The following is a 20,723-nucleotide window of genomic DNA, read 5'->3' as shown; positions in this document are numbered from 1 at the left end:
TATGGTGAGAGTTAAAATAAATCTATGTCAGAGATACTTGTCATTGTTTTATTCAGTGAAAAAGACCAGTATTCGGTCATCAGAGCTTTTTGGATTTATTGTGTATTTCATTCCTAACATGATCAGGACTTGAAGTAACATGTAATGGCATACTGCACCCAGTTTGTAAGGAGCACACAGTCTACTTAGGAGAGAACTATGTTAACAGCAAAATAACTTAAATATAAAGAGGGTGTCGTGGTGAACTGGTACAATGTCAGAACAAAACTGCTGGGAGAATTAGGGACATTGCCAAGCACGTAGCATCCTCCAAATGTTTCAGGGGGAAAAAAGGCTTCAGAATAATAGCATTAGACATGGCTCACATTATGCTTCTGGTTGAATGAATGAATTGGTTCTCTTTTTCAAATGACAAATGGGGCGGGGAGCGACAGTTCCGATATTAACATCTTTTGGCTGCTCTTGTAGAGGACCTGAGCTCAGCTCCCTGTACCCATTTAGTGGTTCATAATTGCCACTCCAGTTTCAGGGTCTAACACCCTCTTCTGCTCCCCCTCCCAAGCACCAGGCATGCAGGGAGTGCACATCTGTATCTGTAGGCAAAACAGTCAAGCACATCAAATATCTGCTTTTAAAAACAGCCACAACAAGACAAATTTGCCACAAGAATAAGTGGGTGTCCTGTTAGCAATGAGGAGTCCAAGGAAAGCAGATCTTCAGACAACCAAGGGACATCTGACTTCAGGAAAATCCATTATCAAAGCACCTATGTGAAGATGGGTTAGGAAAAAGGTGGGTTTTTTTTATCTTAAAACTTGGAACATCGGGCAGCTCTGGAAGACATTTAGTAAGTTTCATTATTGTGTGTGATTGAGACATAATCCTTCAACGCTGCAGACTGAAACCTCCACAAGATTAGAAACAGGGGACTCATACTACTGACTGTAACCTCCAAAGGCTCCAAAGAGACATTTGATGGGTTCTTGGGGACACAAAGGAGAACGTCTTTCAGAGAAAAAGGAAAAGACCTTCTGAGCACAGTAAAAGGAGAAGCGCGGGAACCCAGGACCAGTCAAAAGTTGATTCATGGGACGAGAGCCGAGCTATTACGAAGACACTGCTAATTCCCAACCCTGTGTGTTGTATTTATAGTCTTCCTGCCTAAAATGCAGGCATGCTATGGAGATGGAGCCAGTTGGTTTCAGCAGTTGAGGAAGAAGGGATGAGCAGGCAAATGACCACACAGGCCCAGCCCTTACCCCAAGTTAGACATGAGAAGCAAAAAAGGTTAAAAGACATTCGTTAGGTGACAGCGTCTATTTAAACTACACACTCATCAGAAGTAGGCAGAGCAGCCAAGGGACTGGCTACAAAAGCAAAATGACCAAGGTCCCTGGGAAAAGAAGCTGATTCAAGCATTCCCCTTGGGGGTGGGGGGGTATGGTACTTTCTAGAAGCTATTCATGACCTGAGGAACAGTTCTTGGACGTTGGACGCTGCTCAATCTACTGTTTTCCTTTCGGCTTAAGAGATTGTTAGAGCAGAGAACAACCAATGTGCACCTGTTCCCTGCACCTCCGAATGTCTTCCAGGCGCTCACTGTGTGTCAAATAGGTCCCTAAGGACCTAATTATGGTCATCACGTCTCCAACATTGTATTGGCAGACAACCTGCCTCTAATGCCTCAAAGAAAGAGTGCCAGACAAGACCACAGTCTTCCCGGCGTCTTCCTAGTTTGAATTAACTGCCTAACTTCTGTTCCCTTGGTCTGCACCCAAACCTCGCCCACGAGTACTCTCACTGACACCTCTTGCCCTCTCAAGCCGTCACAACTCGGGATGGTACCGCATTCCACAATGGGAAGTGTGTGGAAGGGAAAGACGTGTTTTGGACTTTGAGGGCGTCCTTTCCAAGGAATTTGAGGACGCCCCGGAGTGCGTACCACCCCTGCCACACCCGTCAAACCCTCGCCGCTCACGGTCGCGAGGGACCCGCCCCCGCGGATCTGAGCCTGTCCATGACTCCTTGGTCCACTCTGGATTTCTCCCGGGGGCGTGGCAGGGGCGCGGAAGGGCGTGGCCACCGGGGGTGTGAGCCCCACCCCCGTGCCAGAGCGCAAGCGCGGGCTGCAGCGGGTCAAGATGGCGGCAGCGGCGGCGGCGGCGGCAACTGAGCAGGTCTGTGAGCCTGCTGAGGCCGAGGGCTTGGGGAGTGGAATGGCCGCCTCGTCCCCACGGAGGGCGGGGACGAGGGCCCGAGGGCCGGGCTGGGGCGGCGAGGCGGGGTGGCAGGGCGGGACGGGGCGGGGCGGGGCGGGGCGGCGGGAGCTGTCCGCAGCCAAGATGCTGGCCAAGGCCGGGCGGGAACCTGGACAGCAGCTCCGGGCCGGTGAGGGCAGCTATCCCTCGGCGGGAGTGACAGTCACTGGCCTGCGCAGTCTGCGCCTGGACGTCTCTCTCCGCACCCAGCAACCGTGCGGATAAAAATAACGTCTACTGAGGCCGGGAGACTGCAGCCAAGTCGTGGTCAGCTGTTGCCTGGTGTGGATCGGGGCCAGGTCTTGTTTCTGCCATGCCCGATGTGCACACAGCCCAGATTTCCCCTCCCACTTTGCTTTCTCGGAGATTCAGTCGCCGACATAAAACTGACCCGTGTCCAGTGGGTTTAGGATTACTTTTAAGAAATGCATTATTAAATATTTTCTGGTCCTCGTTGGAAGCCTAGAATAGTTTAGAAGGCTTCCCCTCAAAGAGCAAGATGGACTTTAGCATGTGCATACGTGTATGTGTGTGAAATGTGTGAATGCAAGCCCATGCATGTAGTTGCCAGAGTCACATTATAATCAAAACAATTTTTGTAGTCACTTCTTTACTGTTGTTTCCCTTTTAAAATAACCAGATAGATAGTTTCTGTTTAAAAGTCCCATTCTTCAACATCATTGATATTTTTTAAAAAATGAGTCAAGTTGCCAATACTTATTTGGCTTTGGGGAATTTTTTCTTAGGTGGCTAACATTTTAGAGACCTGTTAGGTATATGTTCCTGGAGGACTCATCTAAGGGGTAGAAAAAAATATAGACATGAAATCTTTTCTAGTGCCTAAAAGTCAAACGGCCAAACATCGAACAAGCCAGCTGTTTGACAGGCAAGAGCAGAGTCACAACAGAATGCCAAGGGGCAAGTGAAGCTGAAAGGGGACAGCGTGAACTGCTGGGACTGAAGCCATTCCCGGCTTTTCCTAGTTTACACCGTAGCTAAATCAGCCTCGGAGGTAGCCAAGGCTGTTGTTCTGCGCATGTGTCTTGATGCTCTGAGGGTCTGTGCTGATCATTGAAAGTCATCTGCTCATGTGGCTGCCCTAACCAGAGCAGGATTGTCTGGTGGGAGCTAAGGAGAAACACGCCTTGGGCTTAATGACCTGCTGTCCTCAGCTTTATATATTTGAACAGAAAGACTTGTTTCTGTGCTCGGGGTCCCACCTGTTCTGTTTGGAAGTCATGGTAGATGCCTTTGTGTCAGTCACCGGGCCCTGGCAGTTCTGCCACTTAAAGCTTCATCTCCAGAGCCAAGGAAATGCGCTGGCATCTTCTCCAGCTCCTCACTTCCAGTCCTTCTCATCTAGGGCATAATTTCGTGTCCATGCAAATGTCTTCAGTAGGGGCTGGCAAGATGGCTTGGTGGATAAAGGTGCTGGCCAGGGGGCCTGGCAACTTAAGTTCCTGAGTTCAATCCTCAGACCCCACATGGTGAAATAAGAGGAACAGCTCCCAAAAGTTGTCCTCTGATCTACACACAGACACACAATAAAAGAATAAAGAAATGCACAGTGCCTCGGTAGTTCCGCACCACCCCCAGGATAAAGCCCATCTTCTGTGCAGTGCTGCTTGTGTCGTTTGCCGCACTTCATTTTCCCCTTCGTTTCATGTATCTATCCCTCCTCGGTTTAGTCCCTCATTCCCCCAGACCTCCTTTCCTACATTATCTGAAAGAGCCTGCTTACCTCTGTCAAGTGTTACTTAACCTTGAGTATGCAGAAACATGCATCTTTTGTGCTCAGCAACTGCCAGTGAGTCCCGAACACTCAAGTCTCTACCCTGCTAAGAGCTGTCTCAGCCTGCCTCTGCTTTCCACCTCTCTTCTCCCAATGTTGCCGGTCTGACCCATCTGCTCCTCCCATTTTCCTAACAACTCCAAAGTGTCCCAACTGCCCCATTTGAACTCTGAAGCACATATTGTCTATACTACTGATTTTGGCACCCGGACATACAGAGTGTGTGTCATATAACACACAATGCAGGTCTGTAATACCTAAGATAAGGACCATGTCTTCCTATCCCGTGCTCCTACTTATCCTGATAGTGTTTAAGCATACAGTTCTTAGTATGTGCCTCCTGCAACGTGAACTGCCTCAGAACTCTGAAAAAATGTGGAAACTGTGCCCATTTCTGCTGCTGCTTCTGTGTTTGTATCACATGATTGCTTAATGTCACTTAGCTGTGGTCAAGCTCAGAAGTTCTCAAGTTTTCTGATCCTAGATTATATTTGTGTTCTTAAATACCTATTGATATTTACCATATTAGAAATTAAAACTGAGAAATTGTGAAAGCATAGGAATGCCCATTTCATTAACTCTTAGAACAATCACACTATCATAAATGGTCACGTAGCCTCTGGAAACACCATTATTCATTCAAAAGAGCGGCAGAGTAAAAAATATTATTATTACTTTTAAAATGTGTCTGACATTTCAGACCTTGAAGAGAGTTTAGTGAGCACCCCTAAACATACATACTCATGCGACTGCCCCTGAACATTTTGAAAATTACTGGTCTAGAATAATGTAGGCTTTAATTGGTTGAGTTATAAGTAGCAATCTGTGTCAATCATTCCAAATTGTTTTCACGTAAATGAAAAATATGTAAGTAAAAATTTATTAAGTCTTAGTAAAGATAAGAATACCCGCTGCAGTATGTGCACATGCCAGCTCTGCCCAGAAACGGGCTATGCCATGGTGACGGTAGGATGACGGAACGCAGAGAGAGCGTGTCCTCTGTGACAGCAGCCTTCATCTTTCTTTAATTGTGAGTTTGAATTTAATAAATACAGCAACAGAGAATGTAGGTGTTCTGTTCTCTCTCTCTCTTTTTTTTTTTAGCAAAGTTCCAATGGGCCAGTGAAGAAATCCATGCGGGAGAAGGCTGTGGAGCGAAGGAATGTCAACAAAGAGCACAACAGCAACTTTAAAGCTGGCTATATTCCTATCGATGAAGATCGTCTCCATAAAACAGGGTTGAGAGGGAGAAAGGGCAACTTAGCCATCTGTGTGATTATCCTCCTCTTTATCCTGGCTGTCATCAATCTACTCGTGAGTATGTGGGGCAGAGTATTGCCTCTTAAGTTACCTTGGGGCAGGAAAATCTCTGAGTTCAAGGCCAGCCTGGTCTACACAGTGAGTTCTAGGACAGCCAGGGCTAAAGAGTGAAATGCTGTTGCAGAAGAGAGAGAGAGAGAGAGAGAGAGAGAGAGAGAGAGAGAGAGAGAGAGAGAGAGAGAGTAGGGGGAGAGGGGGAGAAAGAAGGAAGGAAGGGATGGAGGGAGGGAGGGAAAGAGAGGGAGAGAGAGGAAGAACAGAAAGAAGGAAAAGAAAAGAAAATTCTCTAGAAAAATTGAAACCATTCTGGGTTCAGTGTGATATATTTTAAGAGAGAGGGCAGCAGAAGCAGAGAAACAGACAGACCATGCTCTCACTATATCCAGTTTTAAGAAAACTGCAAATAAAGAAAAGATTCAAAACTTCCTAGAGAGGAGAAAAGCATGTTGTGTAGGATGAATCTAAAAGCAAATTGGCTCTGGACCTCTTGTGAGCATTAGAAACAACAAGGTAATAAAGTCTTTGCCTTAAGAGCTCAGAGCTCAGGTCAGAAACATGTCTAACCAGATCATCCCACAAATGTGAGGAATTATACAGGCAGTGTCTTACCATACACATGCGCCAAACAGCCACTGGGCTGCCAATAGAAAGCTCTAAAGCAAGTATTTCCAAGGTGGAGACACAGGAAGCTGGGCATCTCACGTGGGAGAAAGCAGGAGAGGAAAGGAAAGTTCCCAGTTCCATCACATGGGCAGCCTAGAGACTGGCTGTTCTTGGTGGAACGAAAAGGCCAGGTCCAGGAAAATAAACTAGAAGAGAAAAACAGAACTGACGTCATCTGAGCAGCTCAGTAAGCGTGTCTCTCTTTCAGATTACCCTTGTCATCTGGGCTGTGATTCGCATCGGGCCAAATGGCTGTGACAGCATGGAGTTCCACGAGAGCGGTCTGCTGCGGTTCAAGCAAGTGTCTGACATGGGTGTCATCCGTCCGCTTTATAAGAGCACGGTGGGAGGAAGGAGGAATGAAAATCTGGTCATCACTGGCAACAACCAGCCAGTAAGTTTCCCCACTAGGGAAGTGTGTGGATGGGAGAGAGGCGTAGACAGCATTCCTCATGAAAACCTACGGTTGAGTACTGGAAAATACTATCTTCTTGTTAAAATGATGTATTATATGTACAAGCATATCCACATTTATAAATACCCAATGGCCAATAACATTTAGCTGTATAATTTCACTAGAGTTAGATACTTACTATTCTAGAGGGTTTTCCCCATAGGAAGCACTGACTGGCGTGAGCATGTAGGTCCATGTGACACAGCCATTGTAGAGGCACCTTCCCAGGTCAGAAGGTCCAGGGTGTTTCCTCACTTGCGCACTGGCCCTCTGGGGCCTCAGCCCTGTTCCTATGACCTGTGTTTTTGTACAGTGGGTCTTATAACAGCAAAGGAGGGCACACTTTTTAATTTTATCCTTCATTTTAAAGTTAGTTATATATTAGCCAGTCTTATGGACAGGTTCAGTTAAAAGAGTTTAAAGTCTGGCTCTTACTGTCATTTTTGTTTTGTAGTGTTCTAAAAATAATAGTCTTCATGAACTTTGTGCATTCTTTGAAAAGATACTCACAATAAAGCATTTTTCTGAAGATTGTTTTTCAGCAAGGGACGACCAAACTGAGTGTAGAAAAGAACAAAACGTCTATCACCAGTGACATTGGAATGCAGTTTTTTGACCCAAGGACACAAAATGTCTTATTCAGCACAGACTATGAGAATCATGAGTTCCAGCTGCCAAGCGGAGTGAAAAGTTTGAACGTTCAGAAAGCGTCTACTGAAAGGGTATGGCTATTCTTTGAGCATTGCTAGCGGGAAATTTGTCTGCAGTTACTCTTTGGGGGAGGGTTTAGGCTGCCTGCAAACACAGCCTCCAGACATCCAAGGGCTGCTTCTAGCCCTGCCCTTAGCCTGAGGAGCGCTAGTATGTCCTCTCTTTATGTTAACTCCCACAATTATAAAACTGCCCATCTAGAACTTTTACTTCTCTGTGACAATAATTCTCACTTTAACTGACAAACTCTTTTCAGCATGTGTTTTCATCTTTAGATTACCAGCAATGCTACCAGTGATTTAAATATCAAAGTTGACGGGCGTGCAATTGTGCGTGGCAATGAAGGCGTGTTCATCATGGGCAAAACCATTGAATTTCACATGGGGGGCAATGTGGAGTTAAAGGCTGTGAGTATTGTTTGTGTATGAATTTAAGAAATTATTTTGGAATAGTTTATAATTACATGTAGAATAATATCTAATTGTAGTATGAATAATTAAAACCCAGAGTCAGATTTTGGAGTTTAATCTGAAGGTCAGAAAAGCAAAACAGCCATCCACTGGCTTTTACTCTACCTCAGTCCGAAGTGGTGATCCTGCCTCCAGGAATCTCAGACTGGGACTGTGTGTGTGTGTGTGTGTGTGTGTGTGAGAGAGAGAGAGAGAGAGAGAGAGAGAGAGAGAGACAGAGAGACAGAGAGAGAGAAAGAGAGAGAGAGAGAGAGAGAGAGAGAGAGAGAGAGAGAGAGCTGTCTTCTTCCATCTTAGATCCCTTTCTGTTGCTGAGATTAAAAGCATGCACCACTACTGCCCGGTTTCTATGTCAACTCGTGTGGCTTCTGGGATTAAAGGTGTGTGTCACCACTGTCTCGTCTGTAAGACTGACCATTGGGGCTGTTTTACTCTTTGATCTTCAGGCAAGCTTTATTTATTAAAATACAAACGAAATATTACACATATAATTACTGAAGATTATTTTTTGTCATGATGAGATGTTTCAAATGGATTGTAAAATGAAAGGCTATAAAGTAATTTGTAAAATATTTTATTTCTTTCAGAATATGTGCATGTTTATAAAATCTGAAAGGATGTAGAAAAATGTTAATATTTAGCTAAGAGTGATAGAATAACAGATGATTTCATTTTTACTTCTGCTTGCTTGTATTTTTATATTATTTTAAAGGGCAGTTGACACTAAAGGTCAAAGGAATGAGGTCTGAGCCCTTTGTATCCAGAACATGCCTAAGTTTCTGAATCTTCCATCTGCCCACCAGAAAATGCTAACACTATTCTGCCTTGTCCATGTGACAAATCTTAAAATCGTCTGAAGTAGTCATACATACTAGTTTCTAGTATTGAAAAGATATTTAGCTTTGTAAGTCAGTTGATATCAATAGCTGGATTTAAAGTATATAAGCTAATCATTAGCAATAATTTTCTCAAACCACCTTTTACATTTTATTTTTAATGAACATATAATATACATATTTATGGGGTATAGTGTATGTTTTTATTCATGTACATATGATCAGATTTGAGAATTAAAATACACATCATCTCAGGTATCTGCCACCTCTCAGATTAAGAGCATTCAGAATGGTCTCTCCTGTTTTTACCTCTACAAACACTGTTAACTTAGTCACCCTATGCTACGATGTGTGAACACTGTTACAGTTTCAAGAAAGTACACTTAAATGACCACAAGATGGCAGCATGGAAACAAAATTTGAAACGGATCCTTTACAACTTGGAACTTTATTTCAAAATAATCTATGCAGATATGCCAAAACAAAATAAACTCAGAACCATGAAATGGTCTGTTCCAGGCATTTCAGACAAAAGCTGCCATTAGGTCTGTATATAGCAGGACCCCTCCCCGCTGTTTTACTGCCGCTCCCATTGATTTAAGCCCCTCCCTAAAGTGAGGACTTTCATGCTTACATGGATGGCACTCTCTAAGAACACACCAGTTACCTAGGATAAGGCTGGCACACGGTGGCATTTAGTAACTATTTGTTAATGCGAGGGAAGGGAAGAAGAGAGCCGGGAGAGAAGTAGAAACTTACTGGTCCCTAAAAGAAAGGGTCCTGGGAGGCTGAGATGGCTCAATTGGTGAAGTGTTTCCAAACCATCACGTGGACCTACATTCAGAACCCAAATAAGACGGCAGTGGCATGTGCCCATAATCCTAGTTCTCAGGATGTAGAGGCCGCTGGATCAGACAGCCTAGCCTACTTGCTGAGCTCCAGTTTCAGTGAGGGAAAGACCTCACCACATAAAGTATGAGAGCTGTTTACAAAGATACATACATGTTCAACCTCTGACCTCCATATGCACGCGCGCACACACACACACACACAGAGCCTACAGTATAAAATGACTCTGTAGCTACGAGTTAAAAGAAGAAGCCTTCAGTTTCTTTGGAAGTCTGGTCTAATAAATTATATAGTTTTAATCTTTAATTGAATTTTTATTAACTAAAATTAGTTTTTTATAAGAGAAAATCCTCCATATCAACATTAGTAACTAAAAAAAAAATCTCTGGAGTCAGAAAGTGAAAATTACCCAAGACTGTCCCCATCAGTCACACTGCGAGGGACGTGATTTGGACTAGTGTTGGCATATTTGTTGACTCACAGTCACTCTTGAATCCTCGGTGTGGTTTGGCTTTGTGATGGCCGCGGTTGTTCTGATCATGACTTTACTCTCCCGCTGCCCCCTTCCCTTTGATATTTCACAAGTTTTGTCTAGTTTGATAACTTTCGTCTGTGTCCATTTTGTGGAGGTAGCTGAACCATATTCCCGTCCTCCTAGGAAAACAGCATCATCCTCAATGGAAGCGTGATGGTCAGCCCAACGCGCATGCCCAGTTCCTCCAGCGGGGACGCGTCGGGGAGCGGCGACTGGGTGCGCTACAAGCTCTGCGTGTGTGCAGACGGCACGCTCTTCAAGGTGCAAGTGACAGGCCACGACATGGGCTGCCAGGTGGCAGACAGCCCTTGTGGGAACACTCATTAGAAGATCCGCCCCAGGGTCAGTGTGTTCGGATCTCAACTTGATCTGTTCTTCGTAAGAATGCATGTGAACCATGTTTGTACAGTTTGCGATGACCTGTAATTGTTGACTGGGGAGCACACTGTGTGTATTACGTACTCGCCGTAGTTAAGGGACTTTGGAGTGCCTAAATTCTAATATGCTTTATTAAGTTGCACTGATACAAAAGTGACAGTTCTCTAAAATAATTATGAGAAATTAATAAAATCAAAAGTAATCTTGGAAGTATTTTAACATCTTTTGACTAAAGGACAAAGGACTGAGGGGATAAGATTGTAGTAAGCCTTGGGTTATTATTATCAGGGGGGAGATGTTTGGGGGCACAACGTCACTGTCTGTGCTCTGTCTTTGGCTTTTAAGGGGGAAGGCACAGGTTTTTGCATTAACCCAAAGCCACATTTTCACAAGTCACAGAAGAACCTTCCATAAATGAGCTGGTAAGAAACTACGTTTCCTTAGCTTTGCACTAAAGAAAATACTCTGTCGTGGAATGTCTACTTGAAATAATGATACGTGTAAGTACCCGTGATGTGTAAACATCAGACCCAATCCCAGTTCTCACTTGTATGTGGTGACAGTAGCTGTCATTGCTGGGCCTCTTCTTCCCCAGTACTGTCCTGGGCATTGTGTGTGTGATCTCCAGGTCTCATTGCACCTCTCTCACTAAGTTCCAGCTTCACCCATCAAGAAAGCGAAAGTCAGAGAAGTTGTGGAACCTGCCCCACACCACGTAGGGAAGGATGGACTCGGGATTGGAAGTCAAGTACAGTTCTGAACTAGATGAACTTGGTTCCAAATGTGTTCCTGCCTTTTATACTCTACATTGAATTTTCAATTATTTAAAACTCTCAGAAGATGGAAAAAGCCTAATTCCTATTTACCTAATAGGTGAAAATCAAACGTGTGCTATTCTAGTTAAAATACTAACCTATTAGCAAAACATGACCAATCACTGTCACATTTTTAATTATCTTGAGCCAATTCCAAGTTGTGTTTCAAAGGACAGATCTGCTTGGTCTGCCTGCCACATGGGAGCACCTGAATGAGTTACAGAGAGGTCAGCATACTTTTCCTTAAGCCCCAGGAGAGCTGAGTGGAAAGCGGGGAGGCTAGGCCTCAACAGGCCCTGCTGCCCCGATGCATTTCCTCCGCTGTCCCACACCAGCATCATCCTGAGAGACTCGTGTGCAGTAGAAAAAGGGTGCTGCGGTGGGAGATGTGCGGATGCTTTATCTCTGCTCCTCATCTCTCTGTCTTATTTTAGCTATTTACAGCCCTCAAGCCAGTTGGTTCTTAATGTGGTTTATGCTTGGTCTGAAAGGAATTTCTGGTATTACCAAAATACATGGGATGAGGATCCAGAATACATAGCTGTAAAGTAGACAGCAGGGAGATATGGTGGACCTAGCTTCACAGGCTGACACTTGCATTCTGTCATGGTCACTTAGAATATAAGAAAATCAATATAGAAAACAGTGTGTGTTCAGTATTGTCACCGTTTTGTCAGGTGGAAAAACTGAATACCTTATAGATTGTGAGCTCAGGCTGAGGTAGGAACTGACTTGAGACCTGACACTGAGTCCAGGTTTTAGATGTAAAGAATGAGAGTGATTTATACCTTTGGATATATTCAAGTATTGTTTAATAACTAAAAAATGCTCAGAAAAATCATGTTTGCAATTCTCATTTTCATGCTCAGTGTATTTTTAAATTGTGCATTTGTTATGTATTCTCTTTACATTTGTTTTGAGAATTTCTTTAAATAAATATTTTTACTAAAACCACAGAACACTATATTGCTAAGTATTATTTACTAAATTGTGCATTTGTTATGTATTCTCTTTACATTTGTTTTGAGAATTTCTTTAAATAAATATTTTTACTAAAACCACAGAACACTATATTGCTAAGTATTATTTACTAAATACAATTCATGAAAAAATGTATTTTTGCATTTCCTTGAGAAACACTTGTATTTCGATACGTCTCCATTGAGCTCTTTGCTCTGAGAGAGCATCCTGGTGTTCTGTGGAATACACTGCAGGTGGACCCACCTGCGCTCACCGGGAAGCTCTGCCGAGGAGACAAGCAAGACCCTCTTGGTGCACAGCGAAGCCATGCTGCTCACGCGGGCTGCCAGGTGGCGCTGCCTGCTCATCTGTTCATTTCTTCTGTTTGAACGGACTACACGGAGACGACTTGCATGCTGCAGCGGCCTTGCGGGAAGCAGGTGCAAGAAGAAAACGGACAAACATTTATTTAAGTAAGGACAATGTTTTAGAGGTGGTTATCAACGCGAAGAGGCAGAAGAAATAAACATAAGGTTCCTTAGAGACTGTCCAGTGAACAGAGAGGAAAATAACCCAAAGCAGGACCTGGCGGCCATCTTCTGCAATCCTTTAAAATATACTGTATTGACAATCTTTTTGCATTGTAACAGACGCAAAATAAACCTCGTGTGATAGTTTTAATGATGGAAGGGTTTCTACCTGGTTTTGATGAGTGTTTTTAAGGGGTTAGAATGGTGGCGTTAAGCTTGAAGAGGAGACCACTGAAGAGCTGGTCTCTGGGGTCTTTTGAAAGATGTAAGAGGGCCAAAGGTTACAAGCCCTGCCACACCAAAATAACCCTATACTGTGTTTCAGATTGATGACCTCTGTTTACAGTACAGTTCTGTGAACTTTGCTGTCAGTTTCTTAATGACTTAATTAAGGAGCTTCTACTTTAGCATAACACAGATTCTAAATCTCTGCGACCTGTTTATGTGGCCGCTCTGGAGTCAGAAACCTGCCCATTTCCAGTTTAGACAGTCTCATCTTCTATGCCTTCCGAGAGGCATAGAAGGACCAGGAAAGGGTGTTCACCCACTAAGGCGAGAGCCAGGAGATGAAAGGGTGGGGGCTGGCAGCAGAGCTGGGGAACATGGGCGGAGCCTCAAGGGACAGACCTGAAATCCCCACATGGCTGGATCAGCTGGAGACAGAGCAGTTAGAGGCCGCCTGAGCATCCTGAGGTAGGCCTGGCGCAGAGTCCTGCCCTCCTCGTGTCTCGTTACCCGGAGAGCCTCACTATTTGATTCTCTTTTCCCACTTCCTTACAGAAGAATCCATCTCTTCTCTAGTTTGTCCTGTCGCCTTCTCTGTCTCTTTCTGATGTGCGCATGCCCCAGTCATTTCTAACTGCTTCCTCATACTTCAACTTGAATCAGCCTAGATAAAGACTTACAGTCTTAATTACAGACTTAATCACCTGTAATTTCTCCACAGTTCTCACTGTTTCCTTTTGGGGCAGGGGTTGCTTTTGATTTTGTTTTTGCCCCACGCATAGAGACTTGTATGTATTATAAATAGTGTTCCTTAACATTAATCCTCTTTCTTTTTTCTTTCTTTTTTGTTTTTGTTTCTTTGAGACAGAGTTTTTCTCTGTAACAGTCCAGGCTGTCCTGGAACTCGCTCTGTAGACCAGGCTGGCCTTGAACTCACAGAGATCCGCCTGCCTCTGCCTCCTGAGTGCTGGGATTAAAGGTATGCACCACCATCACCCATTGGAAATAAAATTATTCCAATCTTCCCTTTTTCAATGTGAATCTATTCATACATCAATCTCTTTACCTTGAAAAGGGCCAGACTATAAAAATCTTTCACTTTCATTCCCTCTTTAAAAAGGTGTTTTTCAACCCATCGTTTTCTTTGCTATTACAAAGGAATGTGCATATTTATGATAAATTTTTTTGCTAATATTACTTTAGGTTAGCACCCAATTGTGTGCATAATGATGACAGCTTTAGTGTTGAAACATATATCACTATGACTAGAAAAGTGAGCTTGGTTTTTGGTATTGCATAAGGGGTATATTATAAATTACTCCTTACTCTAGGTAGGGCACCTTTGCAGTTTTTGTGCCTAAATTTAGATGCCCTCTGAGATATGGGAGAATTGACCTCCTATGAAATAGACGTTTAGAAGTTACAGCGAAAAATGCCCTTCATTCTGTGCACTCATTCATGCAAAGAGTGCAGCCCAGTGACGGGCTCCAGAACACTAAACCTGCGAAACATGGATGGGGGAGATTCTTGCCCTCTTTTTGCTTTTCGTTTGAAAGGCACAAAGCAGAGCGCTAACACTGTGTGATGGCATTGATACTGTCCGATGGGATAGTATTGAGTGCGTTCATTCAATATTCACTGAAAGCAAAGACAAAATATTGGCTAACTCAATAAAAAGGGGTTTGGACCATAGGAATTAAGATGAGACTTAAAAGTGCAAAGATTCAGACCACAGAGGGCATTGGCACTGATCATGAATTAGGGGCAGATGGGAAAGTCATTGAGTGTGAGGCAGACACACATATCCCCTGCCTGGGCCACATCTTGAAGTTACCCCACACAAATCTGTCAGACTTAGGGCAGCAGGCTAGCTGGGTTATGGGAAATTCTGAATGCCAACCTTGGGGATTCTGACTATAGGCAATTAAAGGAACATTTCAAAATTTCGAAGAAAAAAAATCACAAGGGAAATAGCATTTTTGAAAAGATAATCCTCTGGAGTTATCTACTTTGTGTGTGTGGGGGGCAGGGTTTGGAGGTCCGGGGGAGCCCGGGGCAGGAAGCTCAGCAATGCTATTCCAGTACCTCCGATGAGACCAGAAAGGAATGGGTGATATGTTGCCGAGAAAGGGTTGTTATTTGTACTCTGGTTTTGTCTTCAAGGAGTTTAGCTTAAAACAAATCTCCAGAATCCATTTGCCCACCCATTGCTGTCGCTTTTCTAGATATATTCAGCCTGTGAAAATTGTTTCAAAACCTATAGATGTTCCTCAAGACTGACATGAAAAAGGCTTGACATTCCAATATTTTATGACATCTTCCTGGCTTGGGCGAGAGGACATTGTTTTCTTACCATTTTTATTTATTTTGTGTATATTTAAGAGGATTTCAAAATGATGTAAAAAGTAGTAAAAGCCGTAAAGATAAAGCTTATGGTCCTAGTCAGGAAGGACACGAGCGTCCGTCCCGCGAGTTGTGCTTTCTGTTCCTATGAGGTTTGCTCTGTGTGTAGCTGTGTGCCGTTCATGTCATAAACCACATGACGATGTTGTAGATAAACATAAGAGACTTTGCCCCATGCTGGTGACAAGCAACAGAGCAGAGAAGTTGGACTCGCTCACTAGGAAGTGGACTACAGGCGGGAGGATCCTGGGAAGGCAGTGGAGAGGTGAGGCTTTGGTAAATGTCTATTCTGTGAATACCAGTGGGGGATCTTTCCATAAAATGTACATTCATCTCACTTTATTTTATAGTTACAGCTTTGGGGAGAGCTACCCTTCAGAGGCCAGTTTCTAAGAAATCAAATATTCGCTTCTGTTGATAATTAAGAATGCTTCTTAAGTCTTAAGATAGAAATTAAGTTTTCTGCTTTTTATTTGCTGTTTGGTTTTCCGTGTTACTTTGAATGAATCAATTTTCTTACCTTTCCCAGGCATTATGAAAGACTTCTACTTCAGAGTTACAATCGTAGTTATAGGTCTTTGCTTTCGGGGAACAGCGACAAACCCATCAAGAAAAAGCAGGTACCAGTGGGATGGGCATCTTCTGGCAAACTGGTCTTCAACAAGACGCACATCACAGGTGACAGAGACCGTGGATATGAGCTCCCGTTTTTTTCGAGTCCTCTTCCAGTCTCACACGAGAAAAGAATGGCAAATAAAACATCTGGACCTGAGTAACCGTAGCATATCGGAAATGACCCTCAGCCCGCTCGCTCCTTTGCATGCTTTGGAAACACTAAACCTCAGCAACAACGCCATGCGCTCCCTCTGGCTGGATCTGCCCTTGACTCTCCCCTCGCAGCGAAGCGGCGCCCACAGCAGACTGCCTCATCTAAAGGTGCTGATACTTCAAAGGAATCAACTCAGTGGCACTCCTAAAGGTGAGCACATTTAAAGAAAGGATGAGACAGAAAGACAGTATGTGGGGGAGCTGGTGTTATATGTCAACAAGAGTTCTGTATTTCGTTCAGTTACAAGGGAGCAGCTGAAAAAGCGAAGCGGTCTGACCGAGCAAATACAATAAAGCCGTTTCCTAGGGGCGCTGCCGGCCAGAGTGGAATCTACAGCTAGTGCAGATTAATCTTCCACTTGTCCCGCTCCCGTTAATGGTTTATGACTTTGTCAAGAAAGCCTGGGACTCCCCTAAGTGCTCGTAATAATCTCTAATGTATTTAGGTTTGTTTGTTTTTGAGGCAGGGTCTCACTGTGTAGCCCAGGCTGACCTGGAATTTCCTATGTAGACCAGACTGGTCTCAAACAAATAGAAATCAGCCTACCTCTGTCCTCCAAGTGCTGGAATTAAACATGAATGCCACCATGCCTGGCTAAGCTATCTATCTTGTTTGCTATATATATTTACTAATATGTGAAAGCCCTGAGAAATAGTGGATACAAGGTATTTTTAATATATAATTCAAATTAAACATGCTATCACATTGACAATTTTTTCTTCTTAGAATCCATTTTGCATTTTTAGTTGTCCTCCACATGTAGACCAGGAATACCATATCACAATATTCTGTGTCTGTATGTAAAACTTCCTACTATGACACCAAAATCAGAATTCCTTGCTGAAGCTTAAGTTGGGCCTTGGAGATGCATCTTCAGTTTTCTGGAACAGGGGAATAAATTTCTGATTCTGAGTCCCAAGGAGGGTGTTCCCAGGGGTACATACAACATCTCGGGATGGCCCTCCTCTGCCCTTTCTAAGTCTTGCCCCACAGCTGGGGTAGAATTTTAGGTTCAATCAAGGCATCGGGGTATGTGTGTGTATGTGCGTGCACATGCGTGCGTGCATGCTTGCGTCTGTGTGTGTGTGTGTCCCTGACCCTGGACATCAGGGTGTGCTAGTGTGTGTGTGTGTGTGTGTGTGTGTGTGTGTGTGTATCTGTCTCCCTGACCCCCTGCTACTCAGAGACTAGCCTTTCTCAGTATCTCAGATTGGTGGAAATCCCTTCCCCTTTCTGCTTCTTCAACTCCCTTTGAGAAAGGCCTAGGGATTCGCTCCTCTGAGATTCAGGACTCCCAAACTCTGCTGGGCACAGTAGCACAGAGCCTGCTTTGCTTTGAGAATGGAGACTACAGGGAGCCACAGGACTAGCAATGGAGACCACTGTCCTAGAATGAATTGAAATGTGACCCTCCCTCCTGAGGACAGATGTGTTCTCCAGAGGGCTTGCAGTTATGGCTGGTACCAGCCAATTTCACTTCAAGGTCAAAGGCCCAGTATAGACCTGGGCTTTTTCCTCTGTGAGGTTAAACTTCTGCCTTCCAGACTGTAAGGGGGGGATGGTAAACGCATAGAGAAAACAGCAGGAAAACTAAATGAGTCACTCTTGCGTCTGGAATTCTGTTAGAACTCTAGCCAATGGTGCTGTCAAGAGAAGAAGGATGCACACATGGAAAGTCCATGGAATGTGTGGATCTGATTGGATATAGCGCAGCCATTTTACCCAGACCTTTTGTGATTTGAACTCACTTCCTGTAGCCAACATACTCCTGAAGTTTGTCTAGGTCAGACCCCCTCTAACACCCCTTGTCATTCTGCGAGGCTGACTGTGGCTAAGGACACAACCTAGGATCCCATCTTGGAGGGGAGGAGCCAGTGAGATGAGCTGCTTAGGCATCACTCTACTTCTGGCCTCTTGACTCTGCTGCTCAAGTCTGTCTAGATAAAGCAGGTGCTCCCTGGCCTATAATCACCACAAACCCAACTCAGGTCACAAACACTGTAAATCAGAGGTGCATTTAAATATACCTGCTGGAGTTTGAATATCAAATAATTCCCCCAAAAGCTCACGTGCCTGAACACTAGGTCCTCAGTTGATGACACCCCTTGGGGAGGTTATGTGTTGTAATAAGGCCGCTTGTTTGTTTCCCAGCCGCCTGGCAGCTCAGACCTGAAATAATCACACAGAAACTATATTATTTAAATCATTGCTTGGCCCATTAGCTCTAGCTTCTTATTGGCAAACTCTTATATCTTAATTTACCCATTTCTAGTAATCTGTGTATCGCCACAAAGGTGTGGCTTACCGGGTAAAGTTCCGGCGTCTGTGTCCGACGGGACTACATGGCTTCTCTCTGACTCTGCCTCCTTTCTCCCAGCATTCAGTTTAGTTTTCCCCACCTACATAAGTTCTGCCCTATCAACAGGCCAAGGCAATGTCTTTATTCACCAATGGTATTCACAGCCTATAGAGGAGAATCCCATATCAGTTATGGAACTTTTAGAAGGAAAAAACAGTCTTGCTGGAGGAAGTACATTACTGGGGCAGGGCTTTGGCCCCTTTGCTGTTCTCCTTGTGTTTCTAAGTTTGGAGGAAACACAATCAGCCAGCCACCTGCTCCTACACCATGCCTTCCCAGCCACAATGGACTCTAGCCCTCTGGAACTGTGAGCCCAAACCCTTTCTTCCTTAAGTTGGTTTTGCCAAGATATTTCATCCCAGCAAGAGAAAAGAAACAAACCTACCAGCCCCTGACCTCCTCGGCATCAGAGCTGAGCATGCCCTCTCTTAGACAGTCTCAGAACACTTAACAGCTAGAAGAAAGCCTTGCGATGCCAAGTTCATTTTCTGATAAAATGTTGGGTATCCCACGTCACATAGAAGACGGTACTGAAGGTGTGAAGCAGTGGTTGTGTGAGCACAATTTCAGACCACTGTGAAGTAAAAAAATAATAATAATAATCATAACTCAACCCATCATAAATCAAAGGCTCCACAAGCTTTATCTGAATTGTGAAGATTCAGTGGAAAGGGTCCCTCCTGTCGCTATAATGCAGGAAGCCACGCGCAGTGCAGGGCAGCAGTTAAAAGATGGAAAAGGTTGTTTGGAAACCTGAGAGAGACTTGCAAACATTAGTTTTTATTGCTCTCTTGGCACAAATTGAGAACAACAGTATACTTAGAAACAAAGAATTAATTCACTTCTCTCTACATCTCAAGTTGCTTTTGAAAACGTTAAATAGTCATTGCCATGGAGGGGACTGATAACCCACTACAATCCACAGCAGGGCCGTGTGTGTCTGTTTAGATGCACTCTACTCATCCAAAAATGAGAATAAATTAGAAACACCCCAGAAAGCAACTCTCAAGCCACTGACCATGCAGCACACAAAGCTTCATAGCCTATGACTTGTGTCTTTAAACAGTGACTATTTATAGTATGCTCAGAAAAGTGTCCCATTTTTATAATGACACCACACTGACTAATCCACTGTCAGGCGTGCTCCTGTGCTGAGTCAGCTGTGACGTCAGCAACAAGCTTCGTGTGGAGGAAACACCCTGCTCCAGTGCTGGGCAAAACAAGAGAGAAGCCAGACGGAATGCAACCTTAATGATAGTTCCACCTTCCGCCCATAACTTTGGAATGGTAATAACTTAAATCAGTATATTGGGTCTTTTTGTTACTGTAACATAATGCCTGAGATAAACAACTTAAAAGGGAAAGTTTTGCTTTAATTCACAGTCCTGAAGGTTCCAGTCCATGTCAGCTGATTCTGTTGCTTTGGGCCTCTTTTGAGCTGTACATCATGGCAGGAACACACGGTAGAAGTGTCTGACTTCAAGGTAACAGACAGTGAGAGAGAGAGCAAGAACCCAAAGTACAACAGTTCCCACCAGGGGCATGTCCCCAGTGGCCGCAGACCTTCTGGTAGGCACCACCTCTTGAAGGGTTTACTTCCTTTCAGTAGCTGTAAGCTAGGGACTAAGCCTGTAGTGCATGCCATCCTGGGGACATGTGCCCCGGCCATAGCAACCAGTATTTTAGGAGTTTAAAGCAATGGAGTCAGCCTCTAAGACCTTCATCAAGCAGGAGTTTTTCAGTAGCTGGGAATGTCCTGGGACAAACACCTCATGCTAACCCACCAAGTTTCAGAAACTAGAGAGCTGCCTTCATTAGAGATGAGGTGGAAGAATAGCTGATATTTGAAATGAGAAGAATTAAGAAAGACAGAAAATCCCATGTCTTATAAAACAAGAGCTTTTTGTGTTCTTTTACCCACAGGGATTGCTATTGGATTATAGAAATACAAATAACCATTGTTCTCAAAATCAACTCAATTTCTAAAGAAACAAAATGTGCGGACGACATTAAGCCAAGAGAGCAGGACTTTGAGTGACGTGCACACCTTGGTCTCTGATGACCACCCGTGAGAAGGCATGCAGAAGTTCATAGTTCAAAGACAGTGCTTACTAAGATGGTGGCTAGACACCCTCTCCTGCCCTTTTTACTTAGGGACTCTAATATGATTTCCAGGAAATAATAAGACTGTTTCTGGCCTCTTAAGTACTGGGTGATTAGATTCCACCCCCTCATAGCCCATGCCATCGTCAGAATAAAGTTCCAAAGCTAATTCCATTCCCACAAAGTCACTTCTGACTTTTCCTCTCAGCCCTGAATTGCTTGAAACATGGAAT

At 44.0% G+C, this 20,723-nt stretch overlaps 2 protein-coding genes across 2 annotated transcripts in view; both read left to right on the top strand.

The window, feature by feature from the left end:
- Nucleotides 1–2,121: 2,121 nt before the first annotated feature.
- On the top strand, nucleotides 2,122–12,724 carry Sgcb (sarcoglycan beta). The gene is made up of 6 exons (XM_057773106.1): nucleotides 2,122–2,177; nucleotides 5,155–5,364; nucleotides 6,242–6,427; nucleotides 7,018–7,209; nucleotides 7,474–7,605; nucleotides 10,012–12,724. The coding sequence occupies exons 1-6, from the start codon at nucleotides 2,142–2,144 to the stop codon at nucleotides 10,213–10,215; spliced, it is 960 nt and encodes a 319-aa protein (XP_057629089.1). The 5' UTR covers nucleotides 2,122–2,141; the 3' UTR covers nucleotides 10,216–12,724.
- A 3,009-nt stretch (nucleotides 12,725–15,733) lies between these two features.
- The window catches only part of Lrrc66 (leucine rich repeat containing 66), a 33,899-nt gene continuing 28,909 nt past the window's right edge, over nucleotides 15,734–20,723 (top strand). Inside the window, 1 exon segment of the mRNA XM_057772874.1 lies at nucleotides 15,734–16,178. Within this exon segment, the coding sequence (XP_057628857.1) occupies nucleotides 15,734–16,178 (445 nt within the window).

The sequence above is a fragment of the Chionomys nivalis genome, chromosome 6, assembly GCF_950005125.1.
Source record: "Chionomys nivalis chromosome 6, mChiNiv1.1, whole genome shotgun sequence".
Taxonomy (NCBI): domain Eukaryota; kingdom Metazoa; phylum Chordata; class Mammalia; order Rodentia; family Cricetidae; genus Chionomys; species Chionomys nivalis.
This window is presented reverse-complemented; position numbering and strand designations above follow the sequence as displayed.